Below are 23,043 nucleotides of genomic sequence, written 5' to 3'. Positions count from 1 at the left end.
AACAGAGATCCAGACAAGTCCAGTGCTTAGCATTACTGTGCCTGAGGGTAATGGTAAATAATTGAGATCAGGCTTTTGAATTGGATGATGCCACATCATATCTTTCAAAGAGTCCAAAATTTATCTCTTCAAAGGGATGATTCTAAGTTGCTCATTTTACAGACAAAAAGAAGAAAAGAAAGCCCTGAGAACATTTGCAATTACTCTGATTTGTGATGTGTTTAACATTTCCTTATGTCACTAGTTGCTACATGATCAGGGATTTTGATAGATGATCGAGTCACCTGCCCCTATGGCCTCAAACAAGTAGGTTGTGATTAATCTGGTAAACTACCCACAGAAAGTTTAGTTCACCCATGCTAGACCACTAGAAGTTGTTAGTTAGAGAATTCTCCATGCTCAGAGCCGCTAGTGGCTGTGGTGTTGGTAATTTCCCTTTGTCACAGCCTTGGGTCCCTCTCCTACATTCCACAGCTCAGAACATCACTTCTTGCCTTCTCTTCCCACCTAACATTTTATTCTTCAGCATGAGTACTGCATGAGGATGTATTCATAGGGATGATTAGGGACTACTAGGAAACTCTGGGCAGTGGCTGTGCTCATCCATAAAATTCATGATGTCCCATCAACTTTTCATGGCCTGCAGGAAGCAGAGACTTTCTTACCAAGCTGAAGTGTCTGTCTAGAGTTTCAGCAGTGCTGAGGGGTAATGGGACTTGAACTGATGTCAGGTTTATTGGAGTGGGTTGGTCTGTTACTGCTATGTGTTCAAATGCTAAATACTGGTCCCTGAGATTTGGTTGCCTGTGATGAGGAGATCCTTAGAGATGGGGAGACCCTCAAATACAAGCTGTGTAACCTTGCTCTCCAAGCTAATTGGTCAATAAAATGTTAAAGCCTGTGATTGGGTAGTAGATAGAGATAGATGGGTTTTCAGTTACCTGGCTGGGGTTTACACGTAGAGAAAAAAAGGACACAGAGGGCAGAAGAGGCCACCATGAAAGAACCATGAGCACATGGCCAGGAGAAACAGCAAGTAACAAAGGACATATGGCTGAGGTGTAAGGTAGAATAGCTCTAAAACCTGCCCAAGCCAGGTTTCAGCTTATAATTAAAATACCTGGGTTGTGTGTCTTTTATATAGGCTAGCAAGAATGTATAATTCTTTTACAGATTATAATTGGATGTAGGGTCTTCAGAGTCCAAGTTTACTCTGGTCTATGGGCCAAGGTGTCCAGAGCTCCAGCCCTCTCCTAGAGTGTACTAAACACCAGGTGCCCACCATGTTAGTTGTCAGGTTCTTTCCTCATGTCCAGACACATCTGCCCTCCATCTCCTGGGATAGGGAAGTGGTTGGTCCTCAGGGGATCTCCCTTCATGGTCTCTGGTTCCTCTCTTCATCGCCCCCCCCCCCTGCCCCCGTCTCCTAGCTTATGGGCCCTTGTTAGTGTCACCATTATTAGCTCGTTCCAGACTGTTCTGCCTTTGACTTCAGTGATCTTGATCCTGGTCTCACTGCTTTCTTTCTCTCTTTCTTTCTTTCTTTCTTTCTTTCTTTCTTTCTTTCTTTCTTTCTTTCTTTCTTTCTTCCTTCCTTCCTTCCTTCCTTCCTTCCTTCCTTCCTTCCTTCCTTCCTTCCTTTCCTATGTATCCTTTTCCTACACACAGGCTCTATTTGTTCCTCCTCAGGCATCAACAGGGTCCCATCATCCAACACTCACAGAAATAGTGGCAAGGTAAAAATACTACTTCTTCATGTAGAAAAGCCTTACAGTGAATTGGCTTCAGGATTCCCCACTAAATTCTTCTCCTGGCCCCCCAGAAGCTCAGAGTGTAGTTCCAGCAGGTTCTGGGTGGCACTTGGAACTGACTACAACTTCCTCAAGTATTCTCTATTCTGGTGGCAGGGATGTCCCCTCCCACGTTTGTTACTACAACATGCAATAGCCTTTGTTAAAATAACGTACGAATCAGAGTCCTAGACCAGATAGTTAACGTGGTGGCTTGGATGAGATTGTCCCTTAAAGGCTCTGATATTTGAACAGTTGGTCTCCAGTTGGTGGTGCTATTTGTGGGGTTTGGAAGGTGTAGCCTTGCTGGAAGAAGTATGTGGGTGGGGGCTATGTGATCCTTCTAGTTCAGTCTCTCTGCACTATGCTTGCCTTTGAAGATGAGTTCTCAGCTTCTGTATCCTGCAGCTTACTGTTGTGCTTCTCTGTTGTGATGTACTCATCCCTCTGGAACCATCAGCCAAAATAAACTCTCTTCTCTAAGTTGTCTTGGTCATGGTGTTAATTTATCACAGCTACAGGAAAATAGCTAATGCTGTTACTCTCCTGGGAGAGTTGTCTCTCTCCTGAGTGGGTTCTTGGCCTTCCAATAATAGAACAGCTCCTTCCTGCTCTCCATGGTGTCTGGTCTGACCACTCTGGAATTTCTCAGCTGCTGAAGAAGCTGAGAGCTGACAGTCATGGGAGTCTCCTGAGACTATTAACCTCGAGGATCACTAGAAGTGCCGTTGAGTGCCTGGAGTTTGAAGGTCAGAATTTCATCTGTTCATATCCAGTTCAGCTCACTCTGGCTGAGATAAGGGCCACAAACAGATAATTTTAAAAAGTAGGATTTATTGAGGGTTACAGCACAGCATGGAGGTGGGTGTACAGGAGAGAAACCCACCTGTCTGACAGTGGGGCTGAAAACTGATGTGAAAACTTCTAGTTCTTTGGAACGTTAGTTATGTCAAATGATGTTTTGCTGGGGCACACAGGTGAAAATGCAAAAACATGAAAGATTGTTTTCCTGTAGCAGACACAGGTGAAAGGAGGTTTGGATATAGCAAGTATACAAAAAGACCTGTGATAAAGGATTATAAGTATGACGCCACAGACAGTGGGCACTGATCATTGGTTTGGTTTGCTCTGCCTCTCTATTCTTTGCTAAATACTCTCATGTATTGGCTCACCTTACACAGTGTTGTTGAGCTCAACACATGGTATCGCTGCCATTGAGAGAAACTCTCCCAAGAACTGCTCCTGGGGTTCCTGCAGCATCTTGCTACCTCCGAGGCCTATTCTTAGGCCACTTGGTAAACATGGCTGTTTCTTCAGGATTGAACTACAGCTGCTGCCTGGTGTCCCCTTGCTGAAAGAACTAGACTATATAGCTTCTGGTCCATACTTTGATATCCCTGTCTAGAGGACTGGTCTGTACTGTAGCTGCTAGGTCATGTTTGGTGTTTACGACGGGACTGAACTGCAGAGAAAGAAGATCGAGGTCACCCCCAAAGAATTATTTCTGAACAGGTCTTCACTTTTCTCTTCCACTATCTCTCCTGGGTGGTGGACTAGAGGAGAGGTTGAACCCTTATTAAAAGTGGGTTACAAGAAAACCGTGTTACTTCTCTTGCTGCAGTACGTGTGTGCACAGCTTCTCAACTCTACCAATAGCAACTTCTCATATAAGGAGTCTAGTTCCTTTGATTACACATCTTGTATGTACAGTCTCTCTTCAGTCAATAGTGAGCTTGCTTCTGAGTTTCTGGTCTCTGGCAGATGTGCTTTTCTGAGGCTGGAGTAAGAACAGCTGTATCACTGAGGCAAGGTCACCTAGGACTCATTGAAGTTTGTTATGGCCACCGAGAGCTATCTCACAGTCAATATCAATTGTTTAGAATAGCCATGACTAAAACATGGTCTCCTGAGAAGTTCTGACTTCAGCAGCCAGTCTCAGCTACATAGAAATTTTGAGGCCAGTCTAGGATACACAAGATCCTATTTTAACTAACTAACTAACTAACTAACTAACTAACCAACTATCCATCTATCTATCCATCTATCTATCTATCTATCTATCTATCTAATTAAATAAATGGTAATTATCTGATGGACAGCTCTTGTTCAAGATTCCTGCACAGCAGGGCAGGGTCTGACAGCTGCCAATCAAAGGGTCAAAACAGTTCAGTTCCCAAGACCCAAGCTGTGTTGTCTAGTTTTATGTCAACTTTACATAAACTATAGTTGACTGAAAGGAGGGGAACTTCAACTGAGAAAATGCCTACACATTATCCAGTTATAAGGCATTTTTTCTTTTTTTTTAAAAGATAGTTATATTCTCTAAGAATTTCATACAATTTAATTTGACCATATACATCCCTGACTCCTGCCCTAACCCTTCCAGGATCTACCCACCACTCCCTCCCAACTTCATATCTTCACTTTTGTTTGTTTTAATAACCCACAGAGTCCAATTTGTGCTGCCCATATACTCCTGAGTATGGGGCATCTGTATTTTCATAGTATTGATTGGGGAGATCCCAGTCCATGGTGGATGGTGCCTTTCCTGGGTCCTGGGTTCTATAAGAAAGCAAGCTGAGAAAATCATGAGCAAGCCAGTAAGCAGTCCTACCATGGCTTCTGCATCAGCTCCTGCTTCCAGGGTCATGCCATATTTCAGTTCCTGCCCAGACTTCCTTCAATGATAAACAGTGCTGTGGAAGTGTAAGCTGAATAAACCCTTTCCTCCCTGAGTTTCTTTGGTCATGGTGTTTCATCACAGTGATAATAACATTAACTAAGACACTTAAGTAAAGGAAAGCAAATACTAAAGAGTGCATTCAGTAAAGGCTAACTGAACATTGTTGATGTTTGTAACTTTATATAATAGGACTTCATGCTCAGGCAAAGCTTTTGGGAGAGTTGGGCTATTCTGTCTGAGTCAATGGAAAATTGAGAAGTAACAGACAACAAATCTTAGAGCCATGACCATTAGAATCTAGGGAACTCAAGCCCTGAAAAGCCACTGTGGAATGGAAGATGTTTCACTGAATTCTGGACCCAGAGAAACAGCAACTGAAAGAGCTGTGTGCAGAGCCCAGGATTTTTAGGGATGAGTCTTCTTGTGTTTTCCATGCTAGGTTAAAATTCTTGCATTCAGAAATCCTCTTGCTTCAGGGTGCTGAATAACTAGTACTACTGGTGTCTGAGCTTCGAAAGTTGGATGTGAACAACGTATCTGATGGTATAAAAACAAATAGTGAGAGTGTAGTCACGAATTACGTAGGTTTAGTAGTGTTGGTTGTAGGCTCCAAGAATCGTGATCTCACTATCTGTGGGTAGTTGGTTAGGTTTCAAGTACCAGGAATGATTTTCCTCTTTTTGAGCAGATCTGGAGTCCAATTTAGGAAGCTCAGGAAACACTGGGTGAGAGGGGACAGAATGTTTTAAGAGACAGAGGAACGGAGTTTTCTGTGAGATTGTGTCTCCTGGGAAAGTCAGAAGCTACACCCATAAAGTCTCACATGCACGATTGCCTAAGCAGTAAGATGGATAAGGGCATCAACAACAGACGTACCAAAGTGACTGGGGAAAGCCCATGAGGCCTCAACCCTATACAAAGAACGACAGGGAACTAAGGGATGCTGGGAGTAGGAAGAGCACACCACTTGATTATCCAATACCAAATGGTCAGCCCTGAAAGCATATATGTATGTATGTGTATACATATGTGAGCAGTATATATACATATATAAAAATATAAAAGATATATGTAATTTAGAGAGGTGCTGTGTATTTGTGTGTGTGCACATAAGTGTATATGCATGTGACAAAAATTAATAAAAGAAAAGAGGCCATGAATTTAAAGAAAGTAAGAAGATTTATATGGGAGAATTCGGAGGGAGGAAAGGGGAAAGGAAATTTACGTAATTCTATTATAATTTCAAAAAAATGAAAGAAATATCTTTTTAAGTTGAATGAAAAGGAAGATAGAAGATGAAGATGAAAGCCAATGAAGTTATTAAAGGATAGAGAGACAAAGGGAAACCATTCTCTATTCACATGTGCCTCTTATAAATTGTCTTAGAAACTCATTATTCACCGGATAGCTGTATTGGTGGGCCCATTGCATGCTGGTTAATTCTGTCTACACAAATATCTTGCTTTTCATTCTTCTTTGCATGAATGCACACTTCTGTTTATCTTTCTATCTTCCTGAATTATTTCTCTCCAGCTCCCTGCACAGGGAGACACAGGAAGAAGGGAGAGATTTCTCCAGAGGTGTAGGCCTCCCTGGTCCTAGTTGTCTGTCTGTGAGGAACTCGTGAGTAAGAAGAACAAGGTCCCACGTGGAGTCCTTGGTGCCCTCTTCCCTCAGAGGCAGAACCTGTACCAAAGTTGCATCTTGTTCTCCAGTGGCAGCCACATTGTCTGGTGACTTACCTCCTAGCACCTGAGTTAATAGAGACCTGGCCTAGAGACTTTGTTCTCTCAGCCTAGACTCCTGGGAGACTCTGCATTCTCTCTTTTCTACATGCAATTTCTACTTACTACTAATTAGCCTTTGGGGAGTGAACTCTTGGTGTGCCAATTAAACAACTGAAAAAAAAAGTTTGGTATTAGCTCAATGGATGTTGAAACAAATGGTCATCTCTCAACCGTGCTTGATTCCCCAGACACTGCTCTCCCAGAGGGACGTGTGACTGTGTCACATCGGGGCCACTGGAGTCTCATGGAATCACCAAGGCTATAAGCCTGCCAGGCCTATGTCTGTTACAAGCAGAAGAAGCCTCCATGCCATTGGCTGGCTATTACAACCTTCTAGAAATTATTATTCTATGGTAGTTTGACTCCTGATGTCTCAGAGTAAGGTCAAAGCTTTCTTCTTTTATGTGAAGTCAATGGATTTTCAGTAAATGACTTTTTTCTGGGCATTACCCTCTTGTCACTTGAGCCTTGGAAGTTGGCTTTGTCTACTTCCTGAGTCCTAAGTCCTGATGAACCTGGCTTTCTAGACTGAGTCCTCATATATATGTCTGAACCTGTTTTCAAACACTTGTCCAGCGTCTGCCTTAAGTTTCATGTGTGTGTGTGCGCGTGCATGCGTGCTTGCGTGCATGTGCGTGTGCGTGTGCGTGTGTGTGTGTGTGTGTGTGTGTGTGTGTCTGGACCACAGGCAGTGGGGGGAAAGTGGCTGATAAGATCTTGGTGCATCTTGTTCTGTAGAAAGAGAGTGATTTCCAAGAACTGGGAAGGAAAGGGGGAAGGGAGAAGGGGTGAAAGAAAAAAAAAGACCAGAGAAAAGAAAAGAGGGATAAAGCATGCCAAAAAGACACAGCAGCCACAACAAAGGTGCTTCCCATGGCTAACAGACAACAGATAGTGTGGCAGGCTGAGCATTCCTAGCTCAAAATCTGAAATTTTAACAATTCCTCCAGACCTGAAACTTTTTGAATGCCAACATGATACATAAATTCTTCGGGTAACCTTGTATTATCTGAAGCAGGCACACTAAAAACACTCTATAAAATTATCTCAGGCTGCATATACATATACAGAGGATCCATGAAGCAAACACAGAGTTTCATGTTTAGACTGGCTTTTCGTTATGTGCATGCAAATATTTCAAGATTTGAAGAATTTGAAACACCAAACAGTTCTGATCCCAAGCACGGTGAGAGAGGGATGCTTGGTGTCATTGTGACTCAAAATAGGAAATAAACACGAGTAAGTCCATCCTGATGAAAGCAGGCAACGGGATCAACATGGGAACAGGGAAGAAGAAACAGGATCTTCCAGCAGAGGTCCTGGTAGTGTCAGTGCCACACCCCTGTCACCTCTAGCAGGGTGTGGAGCTTAGTCCTCTCCTCCCCTTTGAAAAGCAGCTGGACTGAGTGACTTGCAACCAAAGAACAGATTACTGAAGGGGAAATGATAAAACATTCTTTTTACCAAGCAATAAAGTTTGACATCATCAATGATAAATCACCCTGATATGCTATATCCCTGCCATGGCATGAAGGTGTGAGGAAATAAAATCCCACAGAGGTGACCCTCCCCAAACTCATTTTTTTTTTTATATACGCATAATATTTTTAATCATAAAAAAACACATCATTGTAATACCAATACAAAAAAAAGACATAAACCAATGCAATGTTACTGGGAAAATATGTATTCATTTGTGGTCAATACATTTTTAGTAACAGTTGCAGAATGTACAATACAGAAAAGACTACTTTCTTCAATAAAATATTTGAGAAACTTGGATACTATCATGTAATTAGACCCTTATCTCACATTGTAATACACATATATAAACTTCACGTGACTTTAAATCAAAATGTGAAACAGTAAACTACTAAAGGAGACAGAATTTAAAAAGTTTCTGAATAATTTTTAAGTAATAAAATTAAAATCAATATATGGATTTAAAAACTGCAAAGTGAAAAGATTTTTTCTCAAAATATACTCTACTAAGTAGTTAATACACAAATATTTAAAGAATTCAACTGTCTAATAAGATAACATTTGAAATTTATTTATTTTATTCTTTCTTTCTTTTTTTTAATTTTTAATATTTTTTTTCTTTTTTTGTATTACATATTTTCCTCAATTACATTTCCAATGCTATCCCAAAAGTCCCCCATACCGCCCCCCACTTCCCTACCCTCCCATTCCCATTCTTTTGGCCCTGGCATTCCCCTATATTGGGGCATATAAAGTTTGCAAGTCCAATGGGCCTGTCTTTCCAGTGATGGCCGACTAGGCCATCTTTCGATACATATGCAGCTAGAGACAAGAGCTCCGGGGTACTGGTTAGTTCATCATGTTGTTCCAACTATAGGGTTGCAGATCCCTTTAGCTCCTTGGGTACTTTCTCTAGCTTCTCCATTGGGAGCCCTGTGATATATCCAATAGCTGACTGTGAGCATCCACTCCTGTGTTTGCTAGGCCCCTGCATAGTCTCACAAGAGACAGCTATCTTTGGGTCCTTTCAGCAAAATCTTGCTAGTGTATGCAACGGTGTCAGCGTTTAGAAGCTGATTATGGGATGGATCCCTGGATACTGCAATCTCTAGATGGTCCATCCTTTCATCACAGCTCCAAACTTTGTCTCTGTAACTCCTTCCATGGGTGTTTTGTTCCCAATTCTAAGAAGGGGCACAGTGTCCACATTTTGGTCTTCATTCTTCTTGAGTTTCATGCGTTTAGCAAATTGTATCTTATATCTTGGGTATCCTAAGTTTTGGGTTAATATCCACTTATCAGTGAATACATATTGTGTGAGTAACTTTGTGATTGTGTTACCTCACTCAAGATGATGCCCTCCAGGTCCATCCATTTGGCTAGGAATTTCATCAATTCATTCTTTTTTTTTTTAATATTTTTATTACATATTTTCCTCAATTACATTTCCAATACTATCCCAAAAGTCCCCCATACCGCCCCCCACTTCCCTACCCACCCATTCCCATTCTTTTGGCCCCGGCATTCCCCTATATTGGGGCATATAAAGTTTGCAAGTCCAATGGGCCTCTCTTTCCATTGATGGCCGACTAGGCCATCTTTCGATACATATGCAGCTAGAGACAAGAGCTCCAGGGTTCTGGTTAGTACATCATGTTGTTCCAACAATAGGGTTGCAGATCCCTTTAGCTCCTTGGGTACTTTCTCTAGCTTCTCCATTGGGAGCCCTGTGATACATCCAATAGCTGACTGTGAACATCCACTCCTGTATTTGCTAGGCCCCGGCATCGTCTCACAAGAGACAGCTATATTGGGGTCCTTTCAGCAAGATCTTACTAGTGTATGCAATGGTGTCAGCGTTTAGAAGCTGATTATAGGACGGATCCCTGGATACAGTAGTCTCTAAATGGTCCATCCTTTCATCACAGCTACGAACTTTGTCTCTGTAGCTCCTTCCCTGGGTGTTTTGTTCCCAATTCTAAGAAGGTGCACAATGTCCACACTTTGGTCTTCATTCTTCTTGAGTTTCATGCGTTTATCAAATTGTATCTTATATCTTGGGTATCCTAAGTTTTGGGCTAATATCCACTTATCAATGAATACATATTGTGTGAGATCTTTTGTGATTGTGTTACTTCACTCAAGATGATGCCCTCCAGGTCCATCCATTTGGCTAGGAATTTCATAAATTCATTCTTTTTAATAGCCCAAACTCATAATGATACTATAATTATGAAGTTAGCAAATCCATGTAGAATAATATTGGATAAATCTGTCTGCCAAAGATCCCTCCAAACAATTAAGAGTGTGAAAGACAAGGAAAGACAACATTTTTTACAGACAAGAGGAAAATTCAAAATACTTGGGGCCTAACTGGCACTTGTTTTGAAATAGGCCCTTTTACGCCATACAGATGTGTTTTCTTTAAATATAAGTGAGCAGAAATTAAATACCAATACAGATTTACACATAGCTACAGGAATAAACTAATACACAAAATTTACATTTATCTCCATTTAGATATATACACACATTATAAGGTTATTATAATCAAACCCATGAGCAGTCTAAAAATTCTTCAGATTAGAGTAGAAAGTTCATAAATGCATAAAGATGCAAAAATGGGAGAGCAGTTATCTCCAGGGTCTTTTGCTCAAAATAGCCATCAAAGATAGAAAGCCATCAGAGAAAAACTGAAAACAAGAAAAGTGGCTCCTTGTAAGAAGTAAGTGATCCTCAGTAAACATCAGCCATGTTTCTCATCAGATACCATGTAGGCCGGATGATGTGGACAGCATATGTATAGGCTGACAGACCTGGTGATGGACGTCTGTACTCCCTGTACAAGGAGGTCAAGACAGGCGTTCATGAGGTTTAGTTCAGCCTAGGCTGCATAAGGAGTACCAGGTCACTCCCACCTACTTAAGACAAAATCTTTAAAATACAAAAGTAAATAAATAAGAAAAAAACAAGCTAAAAGAAAGCAAATCCTTAGAATTATTAATTGGAAACAGCTATCCTTCACATAATGAAGAAAAAATTAAGATATTTCTGGATTAGCAGAAGTTGAGGAGTGCATTTTCAGTAAATTTGTACAATATATAGTAAAAGGAAACCTTTAGGCTAAAATGAAAGTGTGCTAGACATTGATGGTGGTAAACACACAGGACGATGATTATTGTATTTGGGTCAACAGCACTGTATTTCTATGTGATTCAAAAGGCCAATGCATAAAATAATAACTATAAATTGATATTAGTTGTCAAACAATATATAAAGATGTAATATGTAGTCTTGATAAAAGGAGAGAGACAGAGGCATATATGAACTCATTTGAACCCAAGACATTGAATCTTAAGATGGTGTTACTCAGCAAAGTTGTAAAAAGACTAAAATGTTAGTTACAGCTTTCGAAGTAATAATCAAGAAACCAATTTAAAATACACAGAAAAGGGGAAGAGAGAATCAAAGTAGAGTGACACAAAAAAGAACCAACTGAATAACAAAAATTGATAATAAGAATAATTGAGAAACAAAGGATAAACCTTGGGAAGGAAAACTTAATGGCAGAGACAAGCCCTTGGATGGTGATCCTACTAAATATAAATGAGTTAATTTATTTTTGATAAGCAGAGATGCATTCCAAGAATATCCTCCCACATCGAGGTTCTTACATGAATCAATAATCAAGCAGTGTGTGTAGGGGTAGACAGCATGTAGTAAGCAAAGTGTTAGGATAAAGGGTTTGGGGTGGGAACATGGAGGTGGGAAGGTGGGGAGGGCGAGAGGATCTGAGGTGTGAAAATGCCGCAAGCTCAGTATTTACACCTATGAAATTGTTGAAGGAAAAAAATAAAGGATGTCATAAAAACTGAAAAATAGAATCTGCATGTAAAATGTATCCTGTTACATGAAGAACTCTTAACATTTAGGGGAGGCAGGTATTTCTTTTATAACCATATCTGGGCTACCATAAATGGCCTTGATACAACAACTTAAAACAATTGCTTTGTATATTTGGATAAGAGGGCAGGGAAAACATGACTTAGCTAATAAAGATGCTGCTCAGCTGATAACTTGGACTCACTGGATCCCCAGAACATGCTTAGTGGAAGGTGAGAACCAGATCCTGCAAGCTGTCTTCTGACCTGCCTATGTGCATCCCCTCCCCTACACATACACAGGAAGGTAGGTGGGGAGGGAGGAAGGATAAAACAAGGCTGGAGGGACAGAGCACCTTGCCTGGCATGTGTGAAGCCCTGTCTTCAAAATCCTCAGCACAGTAATAAAATAAGTAAGTAAGTAAATAAATAAATAAATAAATAAATAAATAAATAAATAAATAAATAAATAAATAAATATAGTGAAATCAGCATGCTCACATTAATGGATGATAAATCAACAAAATTGTCCAGTGACAATGGAGTCAGCATTACTGTTTACTTGGCACTAGAAAGGTGGTAATGTCCAAGTAAGCCAGTGAGAGGAAGGGCAAAGAACACATGATGCTTACTACTCTCTCTAACTCCAGTAGCACTCCTGGCTCCTCCATCACTGCATAGGCATGCAAAGGCAAACACTTATACCGATAAAAAAAAATACAAACAGCAAAATTGTATCTCTGAGGGTTTTCAGTTTCTGTTTAGTGTCACTACAATCCCCATCTCTGAGCTGACTCCTGGCTACTTCATCATGACAGTGCGTCCTTTTCTCTGCCCTTCCTCTCATCGGCTTGTCAAAGGACAGCAAAGGAAAGAGAGGCAAGGTGGCCATGTCTGTAACAGTATTTCACAAGAAATGACTTCAGGACAATATTTTCAGTGTTCAGACAGAATGTAAACAGTCAGCACTTAGTACTGGTCTCTAGTGGGGACCTCCAAGGAATGACTCCTAGGGGTGTCCCAGTGTGTTTGTCATTGTCATGGCAACCCTGATCTCTAGGGATCGTGGGTCTATTTATTTACTCATCATAGCTTGACCGTAGAGAGCCATGCATCTCTTCCTAGATGTTCTCCAGCGGTGAATGTCCCACAAATGAATTGGACCAAATCTAGCATCAAGCATGGAATCTACAGAGACGGGAATTGTGTGAAAGCCACGGACAACACAGACAGCAGCAGGTGAGTCAAGCTGGGCAGGTAAGTGGGCAATGCCATCCCAGTAGCAGACAGGGTCACCGAGACACAACTCAGGGAATGCGTGCGGTAAATCAGGTCCAGGATCAGAAGCAAAGCTTCTTGGTCAACGCTCAGACCTTTCTCTGTCAAGATGTGCTGCCCATTAAGAACAGGGCAGCCTCTCCCCAAGACAAAAGTTCTGAAAAAGTTCAGGAAAACGAAGGGGGCAAGTTAGGTTTAGCAGGGTGAGAAGCAGAGACTACAGTTTACTGAGAAGCTTGGCCAGATATTCACAGCCAGGGGGCTAAAGGGAGGAGGAGGAAGAGAAGAAAGAGAGGAAAGAAGTGCAAGAGAGAGACAAGAGAGTGAGAGTAACAGGGAGTGGGAGAGATGGGGAAGAAGAGGGAGATGGAGTAGGAGTGAGATGGAGGTAGAATGAGAAAGAGACCCAGAGAGGCAGAGACACTAAAAGATAGTCTCTGGGTAAGATGCTCCAAACCTCTGCCTTAATATTTCTTTTTTATGTCCATCCATTGTGATCTGTGATCACACAAGGAATGTGCTTCTGACTAAAGCTACAGGGATGCCATTCATAGTCCCACAGAGGGATACTGTTTGATTCTATTCCAGGGAGTAACATCCTGCACTTGGAGATTCAGGGTTATCAGCACCCAGTGATGCAGACATATCAGGTATCTCAAACACAGTCACACAGCCTTTGACTCCTAAAAGATTAACATAAGTCAACCAAATGTACATGCCAAAGGTACTCTCTCTCTCTCTCTCTCTCTCTCTCTCTCTCTCTCTCTCTCTCTCTCTCTCTCTCTCATGTGTTTGTGCACTCTCTCACACTCTTGTGTTCTCTCAGAAACCTTCAAGGGAGATGAATAAGATTTATAAGATACATCGTGACTCTCCAATCACAGCATGAGGAACCATGGTCTAGCTTTAAACCATAAAATTTATGATTCCATAATAATAAACAGACCCCTTACCATCCTACTCTCTTTTCCAAAAATGTCATCTACCATGAAGACCAGAATAGTATAAGCAGCAGCCAGCGCACCCCCTTTCTGCTTCAAGACCTATCCCACAAGCTCCCCTGACCCCTCACCTCTCAACATCCACGGCCCCTCCCTTTACCTGTGGCCCATTGGCACCATCTTCTAGATGTCAACTGTGGTTCTAGATGTTAGTACAGGTAAGATGAGCTCACATCTCTGCACTGTATTCTTGCTTTCACCAATTTCTCTCACAGTGGCCGGCACCTCACTGTCTCCACAAGATGTACATCTTCAGCCAACCCCCACAAGGGCTCTCTGTATGCTTTCCCCTGCTGCTGTTTCTTTTTCCCCTCCCAAGTCCTTTGATTTCTAAGGGAAACCACGTCTCCTTTCCTGCGGAAACAAGACTTCTCTAACAGATAGTGTAGACATATTTTACCTGACCCCGTGTCTCTGGACTTTTCTCCTGCTGGGAGTATCTTTTAAAATGCACTGCATGGATTTTCTCTTTGCCAGTCAGCAATCCTTTTTCTTCCAGAGAAAAATAGACCAAGGGCTGGAGAGATAGATAGTTCAGTGGTTAAGAGCCTGCACTGCTTTTATAGAGGACCCAAGTTCAGTTCCCAGCATCCATGTTAGGTGGCTCAAGATAACCTGTAGAATCAGCTTCATGGGATACAATATCCTCTTTTGGCTCCATAGGCAATACAGTCAGCTGCACATATGTACACAGAGACAAACACAATAAGTAAATAGATAAATAAATAATTAAACCCTTAAAAGAAATTCATTCAATTGTATCTGCTCTTCTTGGGATGCAGGAAGCTGGAAGAGCTTTGTGGAGCTAGAGCAGGAGACCAAGAGCTGTGAGCTAGGGTGACAATGGTTTCATGACAGACATAGTGCCGAGAGTTTAAAACCAGTAGACAAACCTATCAAAGCCCAGGTCCAGTTGGTGGCAGAAAATAGCATAGCTACAAATACAACTGCACATTCATAGGACAGCATTTAATAAACTGTTTGCCATGTGGTTAAACTGTCAACAAATGGCAGCTGTGTGAAACAGCAGAGAGATTGCAAGATGGGTACTTCAACCCGCAATCCCCAGTGCTGATCACCCTAAGACTGGGGGGATAGCAGATTGCTTGAGTCCTTGATATCTGGGTACCATAGCCATACCATGTGTACTGGCTGGATTTTTGTGTGCCAACTTGGCACAAGCTAGAGTCATCAGAGAGGAAGGAGCTTCAGTTGAGGAAATGTCTCCTTGAGGCATTTCTTTTGTGGGGGCAATCCTGAGCATTTTCTCAATTAGTGATCAATGGCAGAGGGCCTATTGCCCTGTGGGTGGTGCCATCCCTGGGCTGGTGGTCCTGGGTTCTGCAAGAAAGCAGGCTGAGAAATCCATGGACAGCAAACCAATAAGTAGGGCCCTTCCATGGCCTCTGCATTAGCTCCTTCCTCCAGGTTCTAGCCTTGTTTGAGTTCCTGTCCTGACTTCTTTCAATGTTGGACTATGATCTGGAAGTGTAAGCTGAAAAAACTCTTTCCTCCTCAACTTGCTTTTTTGTCATGCTGTTTCATTGCAGCAATAGTAACCCTAACTAAGACATCCTGTCTCAATAACATATAATTTACACACACGCACACAGGCACATACTCATGCACTCATGAACACATATGCATATTTATATTTATATGGTAAAAGGAAAATCACCACATTATTTTCAATTCTCTTTTCTAATATGTAATTGATTAATTACATGACAGCTGTTTTTGTTTTTGTTTTGTTTTGTTTGGTTTGGTTTTTTTGAGACAGGGTTTCTCTGTATAGTCCTGGCTGTCCTGGAACTCACTTTGTAGACCAGGCTGGCCTCGAACTCAGAAATCTACATGCCTCTGCCTCCCAAGTGTTGGGAGTAAAGGCATGCGCCACCACTGCCTGGCTTTCCTTTCCTTTCCTTTTCTTTCTTTCTTTCTTTTTTTTTATTTAGAATTAATTTTTTATTAGGTATTTTCCTCATTTACATTTCCAATGCTATCCAAAAAGTCCCCCATACCCTCTCCCCCCCAATCCCCTACCCACCCACTCCCACTTTTTGTCCCTGGCATTCCCCTGTACTGGGGCATATAAAGTTTGCAAGTCCAATGGGCCTCTCTTTCCAGTGATGGCCGACTAGGCCATCTTTTGATACATATGCAGCTAGAGTCAAGAGCTCCGGGGTACTGGTTAGTACATCATGTTGTTCCACCTATAGGGTTGCAGATCCCTTTAGCTCCTTGGGTACTTTCTCTAGCTCCTCTTCTTTTCTTTTTTTTTACATGACAGTTTGAATAGGTTTCTTTATCCATAAGGTGAATTATATTACCTCAATCATTATATTAAGTTTAATATTGTGAAAAAAAGCAAACAAGTTTGGAACAAGCCAGCAGGAGTAGTTTACAAAACTACACTCACTTATAAATGAAATGTGATGAAACTAACCAGGATTTTGTTTAAGATTACAAAAGAGACAATTTAGTTTTAGTTTGTTCTCAACCTATCACTAAACCATTTTAAATCTTATGTTTTTGCTCAAATGTTAGCGAATGATCTGACTGCATAACAAAACTGTTCTCCACAGGCATGGATGGGGACAATCAAACAATTGTCACAGAATTTATCCTCTTGGGACTCACTAGACAGTCAGAGAAAGAAGAGGTTGTGTTTGGGATGTTCTTATGGATGTACTTGGTCACCATCTCTGGGAACCTTCTCATCATCCTGGCCATCAGCTGTGACCCTCATCTCCACACACCCATGTACTTCTTCTTGGCCAACCTCTCCAGTGTCGACATTAGTGCTCCATCTGTCATTGTCCCCAAGGCATTGGTGAACCACATGTTGGGAAGCAAGTCCATCTCTTACACGGGGTGTATGACCCAGATCTATTTCTTCATCACATTCAGCAATATGGATGGCTTCCTCCTGAGTGTGATGGCCTATGACCGCTATGTGGCCATCTGTCACCCTCTCCACTACACCATGATGATGAGGCCCAGACTCTGTGTCCTCCTGGTGGCCATATCATGGGTCATCACAAACCTGCATGCTCTCTTGCATACTCTCCTCATGGTTCGACTCACCTTCTGTTCCCACAATGCAGTGCACCACTTCTTCTGTGACCCCTACCCTATCCTGAAGCTCTCTTGTTCTGACACCTTCATCAATGACCTGATGGTCTTCACCATTGGTGGATTGGTATTTCTGACTCCATTTACATGCATTATTGTTTCCTATGCCTACATCTTCTCTAAGGTTCTGAAGTTAAAATCTGCCCATGGAATAAGGAAAGCCCTGTCGACGTGTGGGTCTCACCTCACTGTGGTCTCCCTCTTCTATGGGGCGATCCTGGGCATCTATATGCACCCTTCATCTACATACACAGTGCAGGACACAGTGGCCACCGTCATCTTCACAGTAGTAACACCCATGGTCAACCCCTTCATCTACAGCCTGAGGAATCGTGACATTAAAGGAGCCCTGAGGAAGATAATTCTCCGATCTTAGTATTCTAAAACTTTAGAACTGAGAGGACTCCTAGACATCATGCTCTGTTCATCTTTACAGAGAAACCAATGTATATAGGTCTACAGGTCACTGTGACCATTCCTGGAATTAGTGCTACATGATCCCAGTTACCCTTTTAAATCTGAAATTTACAAGAGGTTATTATCCCCAATGCAACAATTTGTTATGTATTTAAAGGGCTGGTTTTTACAGTATTTACTTTATAGCCAAGAACATTTGAAGTTTGGAGATATTTGAAATTATCTGAGGAAAGGTCCATCTGAGGCAAGGCTCCCACAGTGAACCAGGGACTTCAGAGGACTTACAAAGAATCCTCTTCAGAGTTTTAAGTCCTGAGAGGCCTCAGTTGTCCTGGTGACTTAAATAGAAAGACTAGTTTTCCTGGATCTTAACAACTATGGGCTATTAATTATAGAATGATCATCTCTATTGTGAGGGTTTCTTCATTGCTATAGGGATCAGAGGAAACCCTGAGTAAACATGTTTTGTTGGCACAGGGACAGCCATGTAGAGGACTCCATGCAGAGGTAGGTAAGGCTCAATAGGGAGGGCAAAGCTTTCCTTGGGAATTCAAGTGTGAGTGAGTGACCAGCGTGTGCAAAGGTTAGCAACTATAGCTTTCTCCTCTGGCACGTTAACTGCCTGAGACTGCTCACCTACAGAGACCTCCTATGAAGATTAGGTAACCACTGCCCCTATGTAGTGCATAATAAACACACTGAGGTTCTGGGGTGCGGCGGTAGTAGGTGTCCTCCATCAGAGTGCGCACATTCTACCTGATACCAGCTCTCCTTTACATGTGTCTGCCCTTTTTTCATTGCTTCATCATCCTGTGTCACGATTCCAGGATCCAAGCTGCAACAGGTCACAGTACATTGCTGTTCAGGTGCCTCTTCCTGTGTCTTATCACCTATCACAGCTCAGGATGTGGTTCTTTAGGAGCTCTCTCTCTCTCTCTCTCTCTCTCTCTCTCTCACACACACACACACACACACACACACACACACAACACAGAGAGAGAGAGAGAGAGGGAGGGAGGGAGGGAGGGAGGGAGGGAGGGAGGGAGAGAGAGAGAGAGAGAGAGAGAGAGAGAGAGAGAGAGAGAGAGAGAGAGAGAGAGAGAGAGAGTTTCGGTGTTTCCTACTGAGCACAGGTACTAGACAGGAATGGGCAGTAGAAGCTTGAGACAGCATCTGTGTCTCAGATGCCATCTGCACTGTCCCTTCAAGTCTCTTCTGGAAGCAGAGAGTCTCTCAAAGCCGAGGTGCACCATATTACTATAGCACCTTAGGGACAAAGGAATATATGTAACAAGGGGAATAAGGGACTGGTGAGATAGCTTGCTGTATAACCTGACCAGTTGGGTGGATCCCTGGATCACACAATGGACAGAGAGAATTGATGCTCAAAAGATGGCCCCTGACCTCCACAAGTCTTCTGTGTCACTCATGGGCCCACTCTCCAATATTACAATAATTAAAGAGGAGGGTAAGGACAGTCAGTGTGTTCATCAATGGGTCATGAGTCAAAAAAGGAAAAATAAATCTCTCCACCTCCCCCTTATTAGGTAAGTTATGATTTGTCATAAAGAACATTATGCTTAGAAGGAGTAAGAGAGTGTTTATAATTGAAATATATTATGTACATTTGTGAAAAGGTCATATGAAATTCATCCTTCTTTATAGGTAATATTAACTAATTTAAAAAACAATAAACATTTAAAATGAAGTAGGCCTCCACAAAGGACCTTGGCAATTTTTTTTTTCTAGAGCTTGAGTTAGTAGACTTCAGGTCTGGCCCAAGAGCCCCCTTTCCCTCAGCCTAGATGCTGAGAGCACAATATGGACAATCTCTGTCTTGTACTAATAAGCCTTTGGGGGCAACCATTTGTAAACCAATGGCAACAGGAGAAACTTTTGACCTCAGGTGGTTGTTGAAACAGATGACGCTCCCTCTCTGTGTACAGTTCTCCAGACACCCCTGTATCCGGACAAACCAGAGATCAGGGATTGGCCTGAGTCAGGACATCTAGAGCCCCATGCATCACCTGCTTCTGTCTCTCCCAAGTATGCATTCCACAGCTAGGCCCATAGCTGTCTGTCAATGTCCCAGGGAGCTCTTCTTGGTACAGGCTGGGGATTGACCTCCCATTGACTATGATGGTTCCTCTGTAGTACTGCTGGTGCTGCAGGGCAGAAGTTAAGCTTTCCAGAACTTCCCTGTCAGCAGATGATTCAGTTTTGGGCACAGCCTTTTTTGGCTCATGTGTTTCACCTACTCAGTGGATTCTGAGTCTTTTACCTAGTTGTCTAGAGTATGTGTGAGTCTCAGAGCCCTGCTGGGGCAATTTTGAACATTTTCAATCCTTGACTGGTACATTCATCAATTTTCTGTTGTTGTGATGAAATGCCATGACCAAACCAAAAATGACTTAGAGGAGAAAAGTTTCAGAAGGGTTACATGCAGAGAAAGATGTACAGAGATGGCATTTCATCCCTGCAAAGGATACAAAGAAGCTAGGGGTCCCACACCCAATGACATACTTCCTCCAGCAAGGATCTACCCCCTAAAGGTTCCACAACCTTCCAAATTAGTGCCACCAACTGGGGACCAATTGTTCAAATACCCGAGCCTATTGGGAGCATTGCTTATTCAAGCCACCACATCAGGGAATGTAGCTCAGCCTAGAAATTAGCCAAGTGTTCTAGAACCCCTAGGTTTATTCTCCAGTATGGTGCTACTAACCCTGCTCCAATCCTACTCAGATTCAAACATGCCATAGTGTTCAAATTATGCTGTATTTCTGGTCCAACATTGCTGCTTTGTGATTTCGGTGGGGGACGGGGAGATGGCTTATTTTAGGTTCCTGGAATCTTGGAGTATAAGGTCAGTGGAGGGAAGAAAGGAACAGGCTGTGGGGAGTTGCCCACAAAATCAATCTGAATGAACTCCAAACAGTCACATCCAGAACCATTAATCAACAGTGAGCACCCTGGCAAGAAAATCAAAATGCTAAGACAATCCAAAAATCTCATATTCACAAGTACCAACAAGATAGCACAGGTAGAAAATTCCAGAGCTGACCTTACCAGGTAGGTGACAATCAAAACTTGGGCTCACTAAAATTTTGTACGAAGTTACTTTTAGGCTATACGTATAAGTTACATATAAAACACACAAATTCACTTTACATTTAGGTTTAGTTTTATTCCACGTTGTTTTATTATACGAATGAAAATATTCTGAAATACAAAAACAAAAAACAAAAAACTTGAAACCTGAAATACTTTTGATCCCAGGCATTTTGGACCAAAGATATACAACTTGTATTGCATTGTGACTTGAAATATGAAATAGATTTTAAAAGCCAATACTGATTAAAATCACTATTTGAATAAGCAAATAGATGAATAAGAACAGGTTTTCCATATAGAAAATTCCAAATGGAATGGGTATCCTGTGGTGGTTTGGATAAAAATGTCTCCCCAAGGCTCATGTGTGAATGTTTATTCACCAAGAAGTGGAACTGTTTGAGAAGGATTAAAAGGATTAGGAGGTGTGGCCTTATTGGAGGAGGTGTGGCCTTGTAGGAGGAGGTGTGGCCTTGTAGGAAGAGGTATGTCATTGGGGGTGGGCTTTGGTGATTCAAAAGCTCAAGCCAGGAGCAATCTCTCTTTCTGCCTATGGATCAGGATGTAGAACTCTCAGCTACTTCTCCAGCACTGGGAGGGAAACTATGGCTTAGTGACTCATAGGAACCAGGAAGGGGAAAGTACACCCGTGCAATTCATATTTACTCCCTCCACCGCCATGTTCACTGTCCAGGGATCCAGCCCATAAATGAAAGAATTCTTTTCTAGCTAATTGCAATTAATTTTCAGAAGCTGCATTTCCTACCATACCAAAGAAAAATCTTTAAGAAGAGATGTGGTGAGGCCAACCAGACAGGAGTTGGGGAACCCTTGTGATAATATACTGCTTAAATTGGCATTGGGATTCACCATTAAGTCCCATGGGTTAAAGAGACACAGACAGAAGAAAAAGATTTTGCCTCATTTCTCCTCCCACCCCCATGATCCTCACCCACTAAAGCTGAGTGAAGGCTACAAAGTCATACCACAGACAGAGCCCTCTCTGGCAATTCTAAACCAGTGGATAGAAAGGCAATGCTTTTTGGACTGTGTTCAAGGCTGGGCACAGTGCCAGTTTGCTTCTGGGGAAGGTCATCATGAAAGCCTTGACACATTTCATTTGTTCAATAGGTGAATATCAGCTAGTACCAGAATCCAAACAAACTCTATGCACACAGCTTTGCCTATCTCTCTGACCAGAACAGTAGGTATACTTTTTCTTGAATTAGTTTTTATTAGATATTTTCTTCATTTACATTTCAAATGCTATCCCAAAAGTCCCCTATACCCTCCCCCCGCCCTGCTCCCCTACCCACTCACTGCTACTTCTTGGCCCCGGCTTTCCCCTGTAATGGGGCATTTAAAGTTTGCTAGACCAAGGAGCCTCTCTTTCCAATGATGGCCAACTAGGCCATCTTCTGCTACATATGCAGCTAGAGACACGAGTTCTGGGGGTACTTATTAGTTCATATTGTTGTTCCACCTATAGGGTTGCAGACCCCTTCAGCTCCTGGGTACTTTCTCTAGCTCCTACACTGGGGGCCCTGTGTTCCATCCAATAGATGACTGTGAGCATCCACTTCTGTATTTGCCAGACACTGGCAAAGCCTCACAGGAGACAGCTATATCAGCAAAAATCTTGCTGGTGTATGCAATAGTGTCTGTGTTTGGTGGCTGATACTTTTTTTATAAAAAGATGTCTAGGTGCTGGTTCTGCCAAGTACACCACAGATATAAGATATAATGATAACATTTGTCACAATGGCATCTAACATCAAATGATCCCCTGGAAGGTAGGAAGCTATGTTCCAATACCCAAGGAGCTGGGAGATTGAAAATCCTAATCCAAATGCTATGGTGCTGTGTTGCTGTAATGCTGTGTTGCTGTGTTGCTGTGGTGCTGTGTTGCTGTGTTGCTGTGGTGCTGTGTTGCTGTGGTGCTGTGATGCTGTGTTGCTGTGTTGCTGTGGTGCTGTGATGATGCTGTGATGCTGTGATGATGGTATGATGTTGTGATGTCATTGTGTCATGATGCAATGGTGTTGGGCTGTGATGCTCTGATGGTCCATCCTCACATTCAATGTTTATGGACCTAGACTCGACATGGACACATACCTTTGGGCATGTCTACAGGTATGTTTCCAGAAATGTTTAACTGAGGAGACACCTACCCTGAATGTGGGCGCCACCATCCCAGGTGAATTGAGTACCAGTATCCACCTCCCACTCTCTGCTTAGTAATGGTGGCTGTAATGTGACCAGCTGCCTCCTACAGCCACCACCATTGTGTTTCTCTATGATACAATGTGTCCCCTCATACCATGAGACAGAACAAACCATTCCTTAAGCTACTTTCATCAGACATTTTGTCATAGCAATAAAAAGAGACACTGAAGAAGGGTCACCCATTCCAGTGACCATTGCATGAAATTCTCCAGCTTTGGATGTTGGCCAAATCTCCCAATAATTTTTAGGGGA

General features: G+C 42.3%; 1 protein-coding gene across 1 annotated transcript; it reads left to right on the top strand.

The window, feature by feature from the left end:
* The first annotated feature begins 16,471 nt into the window (after nucleotides 1-16,471).
* Nucleotides 16,472-17,413, top strand: LOC110305751 (olfactory receptor 1f45-like). The gene has a single exon (XM_021177837.2). The coding sequence runs from the start codon at nucleotides 16,490-16,492 to the stop codon at nucleotides 17,411-17,413; it is 924 nt and encodes a 307-aa protein (XP_021033496.1). The 5' UTR covers nucleotides 16,472-16,489.
* Nucleotides 17,414-23,043: the final 5,630 nt, after the last annotated feature.

The sequence above is a fragment of the Mus caroli genome, unplaced genomic scaffold (assembly GCF_978045245.1).
Source record: "Mus caroli unplaced genomic scaffold, Mus_caroli_1 scaffold_13, whole genome shotgun sequence".
Classification (NCBI taxonomy): domain Eukaryota; kingdom Metazoa; phylum Chordata; class Mammalia; order Rodentia; family Muridae; genus Mus; species Mus caroli.
The sequence above is the reverse complement of the archived record's forward strand: the minus strand, read 5'-3'. Positions and strand labels throughout refer to the sequence as shown.

Excerpts from the sequence above, each read along its gene's own strand:
- LOC110305751 (XM_021177837.2), top strand. The coding sequence starts at position 16,490 with ATGGATGGGGACAATCAAACAATTGTCACAGAATTTATCCTCTTGGGA.